Source organism: Cynara cardunculus, assembly GCF_001531365.2.
Source record: "Cynara cardunculus var. scolymus isolate 2C chromosome LG 11, CcrdV1, whole genome shotgun sequence".
Taxonomy (NCBI): Eukaryota; Viridiplantae; Streptophyta; class Magnoliopsida; order Asterales; family Asteraceae; genus Cynara; species Cynara cardunculus.
In genome coordinates this window covers 11933694-11943359 of record NC_037538.1, presented here as the reverse complement: position 1 = coordinate 11943359, position 9666 = coordinate 11933694, and the positions used below count along the sequence as shown (strand labels likewise).

General features: G+C 34.2%; 2 protein-coding genes across 3 annotated transcripts in view; one reads left to right on the top strand and one right to left on the bottom strand.

Moving 5' to 3' along the window:
- The first annotated feature begins 2479 nt into the window (after positions 1 to 2479).
- Positions 2480 to 6450, top strand: LOC112521472 (copper chaperone for superoxide dismutase, chloroplastic/cytosolic). 2 transcript variants are annotated; one of them, XM_025130355.1, is made up of 6 exons: positions 2480 to 2818; positions 2932 to 2958; positions 3181 to 3253; positions 3360 to 3494; positions 5368 to 5594; positions 5999 to 6444. In XM_025130355.1, exons 1-6 carry the CDS (start codon positions 2591 to 2593, stop codon positions 6269 to 6271), a joined length of 963 nt encoding a protein of 320 aa, XP_024986123.1. In that variant the 5' UTR covers positions 2480 to 2590; the 3' UTR covers positions 6272 to 6444. The 2 variants fall into 2 exon arrangements, with proteins under 2 accessions (XP_024986123.1, XP_024986124.1); XM_025130356.1 differs by having other exon boundaries at positions 2489 to 2818; positions 6008 to 6450.
- A 444-nt stretch (positions 6451 to 6894) lies between these two features.
- The window catches only part of LOC112521473 (nudix hydrolase 14, chloroplastic), a 9215-nt gene continuing 6443 nt past the window's right edge, over positions 6895 to 9666 (bottom strand). Inside the window, exons 6-7 of the mRNA XM_025130357.1 lie at positions 8648 to 8746; positions 6895 to 7364 (exon numbers count right to left, since the gene is read on the bottom strand). Coding sequence (XP_024986125.1) covers positions 7131 to 7364; positions 8648 to 8746 — 333 coding nt within the window. The 3' untranslated portion in view covers positions 6895 to 7130. The remainder of the gene's footprint in view (positions 7365 to 8647; positions 8747 to 9666) is intronic.

Here is a 9666-nt window from a genome sequence, read left to right as displayed (position 1 = left end):
TTTAATTGTTTTGACGAAAACTTCAAATGATATATTTTGTTATAAAAATTAATTATTCTATTATAATTTAATAAATTACATAAATTAATTAAAATAAACAAGTCATCAGGGGTAAATTGATCATTTTACTTGTTCTGTTATGTCCAGTTTTATTTTACCAAACGTTGAACAGTTGTTCTATCCTGTCCTGTCCTGTCATGTTCTGTCATGTATTGTCATGTATTGTCTGGACACCAAACACACACTTACTAAACATATATATGTAGTAGTTATATAGAGATATAGAAGTGACTGAAAATATATATGTATGTATGTGTCCGTGTGTATATATATAAGGTACGTGATGGTGTAATTGACCTAACTCTGTTTAATTTTCCATCATTAAACTTTCCATGTATCTTTCATATAAGAGGTATTTTGATCATTTGGCCTTACTAAATCCACTACTTCAATTTTATCAGGTCACATAGCCCAAAACACGAGGCCAACTAAAGAAAACAAAAATGCACTTCTTTAAATTTTCTAATGATATGGTTGTCATAAAAACATTATTCATGAGACTATGAAAGTGTCAATCCCTTATATTGATTAAATGTTAGTATTTCATTTAATTATGATTGAGAAAAAAAAAAATTGATTACCGACGATTTCAATCAACGGACATCAAAATTGTAGTTGTAATCTATATATATATTAAAGAAGAAACTAAAGGTAATGAGGTGGCACCTTCTAATGCTTAGAATCTTTCCTATCTTTTTTCTCATTTTTTTGATTTTTTTTAAATGTTGAATATGTTAAAGACTTTTTTGCCCMTTGATGAAAAATGTATAGCTCATAATTAACCCGGGTTATTTTTGTAATTTTGTATACCCAAGTTTAACCTTCAACTCTTCATTTGCTCTTCCTTTTACTTTCTTTTATTTCTTAATGAATTTTGTTTTTTAAAGTTTCAATAATAAATAAAATGAAATCATATAAAATCCTTTGGTGAGGGATGAAGAAGATGAGAGTTGAAGAAGAATTCAAAGATTTTAAAAGGTATGTAGAAATTATATTCATTAAAAAANAAGAATTCAAAGATTTTAAAAGGTATGTAGAAATTATATTCATTAAAAAATGTGATTTGTTATTACATGTTTCTTTTTCAATATTGTTGGATATGTTGTTATCATATGATATGATTGTGTTTACGATTGGATTATATAAAATTTTGATATTTTATAATCACAGGATATGATAAACTTTTTTCGAATTTAAGCTTCATTAACAACAACTATTTATTCATCTTCATCTCTCACACCCTCTCAAATTCTATCTMTATCTTATACATCTCTAAATTTATTTTCTTTCTCTTTGGTTTTTCTTCTATTTTACTATTGATAATCTTCATAGTTTTTTTTTTTTCACTTCTCCCATAAGTTTATGTATGTTTGTATCGTTATGTTATTTAGGTTGCATTATAGTTTTTATGCATTATGTCATGAAGATTTGAAAAGAAGTCTTCAAGTTCAATATTTGATTTTTTGGTTGCAATATAAGGTAAAATATTTATACTGATTTGTTTCATTATTTTGATTGCATTATAATTTTATTTATGTTTGTATCGTGATTTTTGTTTGCATTATAACTCTTATATATTAGGTAAAGATTTAAAATGTTCAAGTTCACCATGTAATTTTTACTTATGCATGTTGAACGTTTTTTGGTTTGCAGGTTTTCGAGTTCTTTAACGTTTATATATCAAGTCATGAAAATTTGAACTTTTCAAGTTTGGGTTGTGGGAATTTTTGATTATGATCTAAGGTAAGAATTTTATGCAATTTTGTTTTGTAATTTAAAGTGTATTAGAATGTTATATATGTTTGTATCATGATTTTTATTGGATTATATTTTTAAGTATGTTCTTATCGTAAGTTTAGTCGTATTATAATTTTATGTATGTTCATGTTATGATTTTGATTGCATTATAATTTTATCTATTGGGTTATAAAGATTTGAAGTCTTTAAGTTTGGTATGTGATTTTTTACATATCGTATAGTTGGTCCGGTCCATTCACTATTGTGTTTTTAAAGTCAAGGTATGTGTTGAAGATGAAAAATAGTACTTGTACATCATCCTTTGAATGAGACATATCTTTATGTGGAGTATTTTTTATTCTTAAATTTGTGTCATATTCCTTAATATTTCCTCCGTTGTTATTACTCATTTTATTTAGTTTTACAATTTTATTACTAAACAAATCTCTCTCTCAATATATATATATATATATATATATATGTGTGTGTTTATATTAAAATTTCATTAACTATATTTTATTTAACTTTTTCGAATTATTTGAATATGATTTGTTGATGATTCTATTAACAATTAATATATATTTATATAGACAATCATCATATATTAATCAAAAGGACGCATATTACTGCGCAAGGCGCGATTCCTATACTAGTGGTTATAAAAACATTTATGCGAAGTTGAAGGGTAGGGGATGATGTAGATGGATGATTCGAGATGCATCTAGAACTATAAACAACAATTAAAATGTTCACATCCGATTTCAATTAAAATCGTCGATTGGAGAAGGGAAATATGGGGTTCTTAAGAACAATTTCAACAACGACGGCCGTTACAACAACAGCAGCAGCTCTAGCTCTCAATTCCCTCGCCCCATCTTCAACTTCATCCTCCTCTTATAATTATAATTTCACCAAACCCTTTTTGAATTCATCGTCTCCAGCTTCGAGTCGTTTCGGGCTAATGAAGACTCTCGCTGCCCCTCCTCCTGCTCTTCACATGGACGCTAAACCAGCCCTGAAGGTTAGGGCTTTTTTACTTCAATCCATACGGTTGTTGATGTTTTGATTTCAGAATTTATCATTATATTCTTGGTTTTTGTTGTTATAATTTCTGTATTGTTTCATTTCTTGCAGCACGATGCGGAATTACCAGAAGTTATGGTACGTTCTAAATCTTCATTTTCCGCTAACTATTTGATCGGTTGTTGAAGTTTGTAGCATGTTTATAGCATATGCAATCTTTATTTTGTGAGCTCAATTGGACTAATTTGAATGATTAATGAATTGGTTTCCATAAAGTCGTTGACAGCATTAGAAGTTTTTCGACTTGGTTTACAATTGAATTTAACCCTATTCTAAGATTTTGTATACATGTGATTTCAGACAGAATTCATGGTGGATATGAGTTGTGAAGGTTGTGTTAAAGCGGTCAAGAATAAGTTGCAAACAGTCGATGGTGGGTGTTATAAGTGCAATAAGTATGGAGGCTATGTGATTCATGTTGTTGTTTGTGCTCAATATCTTGCTTAACTAAGTTGATTCTGTTTTTTATGTTGCTTTAGGAATTAAGACCATTGATGTGGATCTGAGCAATCAAGTAGTTAGAATATTCGGGTCTTCTCCAGTGAAGATCATGGCTGAAGCCTTGGAGCAAACTGGCCGGAAAGCCCGGCTAATTGGTCAAGGTTCTCCAGGAGGTTGGTTCTTGGTTTCATTTAACTTTTTGTCTATGGCTTTCTGGATATCAATTGTTCTTCTATTTGGTTATATGCCAATAATAAGTAGCCTCAACCATGAAGTTTGGCAATCCTCATTGTACGTTTTTTTGGTAATGTTCAACCTTAAACCGAACCAAAGGAACCCAATATAACTCGCTCAAAAGGAGGGTCTGAGAGGGGTGATATACGCAGACATGACATCTAACCCAAGAGGTAGAGCGGTTGTTTACATGAAGACAAGAGAAGTCTTGCTTTAGGATGTTCTTTTTGGGTATTATTGTATGCCAAATAAGTGTATATAAAGACAAGATATGAACTAGGATGTCAAGTATTAGTAGTTTCTGAAAATGAGGCTAAGAAAGCGTCCATCTTGGTAACTAGTGACTTGTAGCAATGGCCTTGTAGTGCAGGGGATACGATTGTATAGTTTCATGAACTTTTGGTTTCTTTTTTCAATGTGTGGCCTTGGAATTTCTGTATATGCAAGCATCCATAGCAATTGGTCAAATTTTGGCCTTCCCGACTCATAACTCTGACAAAAAAATGTGCATATAGACAGTTCGGGACCACTATTCGAAATCTTAGTGAAACACTGGATTTGTTATCTCATGTTGGCTTTTCGTGAAAAAATACCAATTGAAGTGGAGGGTTTTTTCAAACAACAAGGGGCTGGGTCAACTATTCAATCAAATGATATTGAGCATGTTTCCCATCTCTTCTCGAGAAACAAGTGGGCTATTTCTTTGGAAACGCGGGTCTAAAGTTTAGATAACGAAAGAAGAACGAAAGAAGAAAGAAAGTTCTCGACCATTGTTTTTCGGTTTGATTCAGAAACTTTATTTCATTGGTCTTTCTCGTCTTTCTCTCTTTCAAGTTTCAAGATTGTATAGTTTAATGGTAAAGTTTGATTACCCGGCAATCGCAATGGCTTMTTTATTTCTTCATGTTCAAAAAAACAAGATTGTTTAGAGCCGATGGGACAAAATCTCATCTATTTTTTTTTTCAAAACTGACGCTTGTATCATAACACAGTGGCAATTTGGAGTAATCCAAAATATGGCTATTTTGGATTCATTGAGAAAATTTTTACCCTTAAAAATGCCACTAAACCATGTTTTTATCCTTAGCTGACCATTTGTTTTAACTCCAAATCCATCGACTTTTTCCAAAATTTACTCATCTTCATCAATCATCAGCATCGTCGTCTGCAACAACAAAATTGAATGATTCACCTCTTATGTTATAACCAAATGGATTTGCTGTCAGCACCTGCACCTACATACTAACACATACCATATTCCTTTTTTGGTTAAAATTTTCATGGGTTTCCAAGTCATACCGACCCAATATACATTTTATTAGCTACTGCTACTTCTCCTTCAATAATGATAATGCAAGGTACTTAACTCCCCTGTTTAAGTTGTGCAAAAACCTTGCTTTTAACTTCAATTCTGCCTGGACTTGGTTGGTTCTGATTTGTTGGCTTTAAGGAGGTGATTTTGATCTGCTCATCTTCAGCTGGTTTCATTGTGGTTCTTCTCTTTGAATTTTATTAACTGGAATTGGTGATCAAACTTTATTTGGCAGAAATTTGTATAACTTTTACATGATTTTGTATTTTGGAAAGAAAAAGATGATCTGTTTTTGGTATGGGTGAACATGTTTTGTCCAAAATTTGGACATTGTTAGTTCTGGGATGTGTGGTTAGAAGATGGAAGGGAAGACGATAGATATTATTCGCAAAATGGTCATCTTTAATTCTTTATTCACGGAGGCTCTACACTTTGGCTTGGCTCATACATTTTATTGCTAATACATTGATTTGGGACTGAATCCTCTTACCTTCGTTTAGATGTCTTCATTTCTGCTGCTGTTGCTGAATTCAAAGGCCCAGAAATTTTCGGAGTGGTACGTCTGGCCCAAGTGAGTATGGAGTTGGCTAGAATCGAAGCCAACTTCAGTGGGTTGTCACCTGGAAAGCACGCATGGTCCATAAACGAATTCGGTGATCTTACTCGAGGTGCCGCAAGTACCGGAAAACTATTTAATCCAATCAAGCAGCAGCTATCAGATGAAAAGGTCAGTTCCTTCTCGGTTTTCTGCATTTTAACCATTTAAATTTCAAATTTCACACCGTTCTTAAGAACTAACCATGGTTCTTGTGAAAAAGAACATTGTAGTTTAAAATGTAAAGAATGGTACTATTAACAGGCAAAATTCGAGTTCCTATTTTGTGTAACAAATAATTTTCTTTTTAATCAATTTTCAAAGTTTCCTAGTTGATGTAACAAAGTTCCAAAATTTCCTTCTATACTTGACACTTGAAGACGCTAATGTCAAGATTCAGTCACTGTTTCATAAGTCTTTCATAAACGGGTATTTACATCATCAAATGTTATAGGTCAAAATGGGTACAAAATAGGAGAATTCTTCGTTACCCTGCTAAATAGGAACTAAACCCAGCTTTGTTATTAACATGGTAGAAGTTTCAGGCGCTTGGTGACCTGGGAACACTGGATGTTGACGAGAAAGGAGAAGCCTTCTTCTCGGGTGTGAAACATAACCTTACGATTGGTGATCTCGTCGGCAGAGCTATAGCAGTGTACGAAAGTGAAGATAGATCCGATACTGGGCTTGCAGCAGCAGTTATAGCTAGAAGCGCCGGAGTTGGTGAGAACTACAAAAAACTTTGCACCTGTGATGGCACCACCATCTGGGAAGCGACCAATGCAGATTATGTTACCAGCAAAGTTTAACTCGATCCTGTTGCCACATTATCGATGTCATTTTGATATATCGAAGGGTGTAAAACTACTTGTAAGGAAGAGTCTCGATTGTCGAAGTTGTAACATTTGTATGTGGATGCTTAAAAATACGAACTTGGTGTCTCTTATGAATAATAGGCCTACATTAGAGGTCTAGTTTACTTTGTCCAGCCATTCACTTAATGATGGCAATGACAGCCCGGGTGGGTACCTGGTCCAGCTACATAACTGGGTCTCGGATATGGGGACAGGGATACACCGTACTTACCGTCAAGGCTAGGGATGGTATTTCCCTGCACTGGGCTTGGTATTTTTATATATAAAGAGAGTTGGGTTTAAACAAAAATAGCACCTATTTAAAAAATTCACATATGATTTTATATTAACTATCACATATAAAATCACATGTTATTCACGTGACTTGGGTAGGTTTGTTTAGGAACGTTAAATATTTTAGGAGCTCCGAACTCAGAAACCTTTATTATATTAATTAAAGTTTGAATAAGCCAAAATCTAATTGATTATATAACCAGAAGTTTTAAATACCAAAATATGTTTATGATATAATTAACGTCTACGATTATTCCATCTTTTTTCATAAAAAAGATCTGCAATTTCAGGATTAAATGAACAAATGGCATACGAAAGGATACACACCCACAATAACTTTTCTCAATCAAGTCGCTAACAGGCTGGTCCTGACTCGAATCAGCCATAGAAAGCACGCACATGCTAATAAATCAAACCAATATATGGTTAAAACCACCCATTAAGACGAAACTCTTATACAAAAAACCTAGGAGAATACTTGCAGCATGTGAAAGTAGATCACTTCGAAAACCTGCAGAGATCAATTTCTGGGTGGCAGCAAACCTTCTTTTTTGGCCATTTCATATATTGCAATGGACATCAATACTTTTGCATCAGGGGTCATGCACCAAAGTGTATCGTAGGGAACCACGTGCACTTTAATCAGTTCACCATGTTCCCGGAGCCCGGTTTCTTTTCCCTGCAGATGTTTAATAACATCTGCACTTACACTTCCTCTGTAAAGAAGTAAGCTAAGTTCCTCATCACATCCACCCTACCACCACAAACAACAACCATGTAATTAAAAACCAAGTGGATGGTTTCGGTACCAGTCTCTGCCAACCTATCAAGATTGCAACAAGTTACTCTAGATTTAGGGGCCGATTACCAAACGCTTATGGAGCAAGTGCTTACTGGCAACAGTCACCACCCTTACTTACCTTGTCAGGTAACATTCTCGGCCATCAAAATGGATGGTTGATGAGCGACTTTTACCCAATAAACACTTACCAAGTAAAAGTCTTCTCCCTCACTTACCGGATAAGGCTCTTGGTCTTGCCATGCTCACCCGGTAAGGTAAGTGACAACCAGTAAGTGTTTGGTAAACGGCCACTTAATTTATTAAGTATTAGTCAGATGTGACGACACAACAAAAGGGATCTAGACCAAAATCATAAAAATAGTAATGAATGCATTCAGCAAACTAGGTGTAGGGACCTGTAGCTAGCGTGACAAGAAAGAAGTTGGAGAGATTGAGGGTGGGATAGGGGAAGTGTGAGGAAGCTTTCACATAGGTCACCTAAGGCCAGATGCGGTTCCAGAAGTGGGGGCACAAAATTAGCATGATATAAAATAAAACAAAATTAGTTACAAAAAGCACGGTTTTTTTAAAGATAAATAAATGGTTTTTTGCAACATTCAAAGTGAGTTTTTCCTTTTTCCCCTTCTCTTCTGCTGCTGTTACCAAAAGAATTAAAAGGGTTGAACTTGCAACCTCTAATGTCACATGCAATGACACTGTCAGTAGACTAGAACCACTTTTTATTAACTTGAGCACACATCAACTTAAAGCAGGTGCAACTTTAGGACCCCTAAAATTTTCCCTCCACATCCACACGATAGAGAGAGAAATATGCTCCCTTGAGTCTTATGTCGGATAAAGGGATGTGTGCTTTTTCTTAGCGTTTCTATGTTTCAATGTACCTACTTTTCCCTTTCTCTGTTGTGGGTTGCCTACTATTTACTAGACTCTTATTTCATCCTACCTTTTTGCTCACACTTTTTTCACAAGCTGGTTTTCACAGGAACAGCTTAACCTCTGAGGTAGATGACAGGTCTATATACATTCCACCCAAGACCCTATTTTCAAGTGGAACATATTAGGTTTGTTTGATTTGATTTGGTTTTACATGCAGCAAATAGGTCCATTTTTGCCATGATCAATAATTACATACACACAATGATGGTTGTACATGCAGGAAACCAAGAAAACGAACACATTACACTATATTCATGTAGTATAGTAATTTGCCTAAAATTCTTATTACATACACATACCGGTGAAGGGATAACTTTGCATCCAGTGGATGGGTCCAGGAAGGATGTGAGATCGACCATGTCATCTAGATGCAACTGAATTCCAGTCTCCTCTTCGACCTGACATATTTGAACGACAAAGATTTTCATATGCAAAAGCTTGTCATGCATCGATATTGCTCGTGAATATAACAACCAATGATGAACAGGCAAATAAAAAGATTGAACAGACTAAACATCAACAATCATAACCGATTAGAGAAAAACCACCTGCTAGATTTGCATCCATAATGATATCATAACAGGCAACCTCTCATGATTAAAGCCTTCAAATTGATATCAATCATCAATTTCTATGATCGATTAACCTAATTGTGAATTGAGCATGCTTGTTTATGTCACTGCTAGGGCTTTCAGGTAGACATATAAGAGCATCTCCAACAAATTCTTCAAAATGGAGAAAATGGGGATTTGGGGCAATTTTTTTGCTCCAACAGATTCTCAGAAACTCTCCAAAATGGAGAAAGTAGGAGAGAGGGTGTGAAATTCTCCAAATCTGGAGAAATCTCCAAAAACGATTTTTATTATATTCCACTAATAAGAAATTTTGAAATTAAATGTTGAAGAGGGAAATATTATTTTATTAAATGTATGGAATATTTTAATAATATATTAATATTGTAATCTTTAAAATGGAGAATTGGTTGAAGTTGAATAACCACCCAACCATGCAAACACCACCCTGTATTTGAGTAATTTTAAGATCTTCCTCCATTTGTGGGGACTGACAAAGGGAACTGGGGGCCATCATGTATGTAAATCTTATTGGGTAACTGAGAGAACAAATACAAAATTCTTCCGAGAAAGAAACATGGTGAGTAGTGCTGACAATAATATATATATGTAGAGGAGCGATCAAATGAAAACCACCCTCATTTGTAAAAACCGTACAAACCACCCTCATACGTCGATTTTATTGTTTAGTCTTATGAAAAAAATTTCATGAAATTGTTTAATCTTGTGAAATTGTTTCATATAAT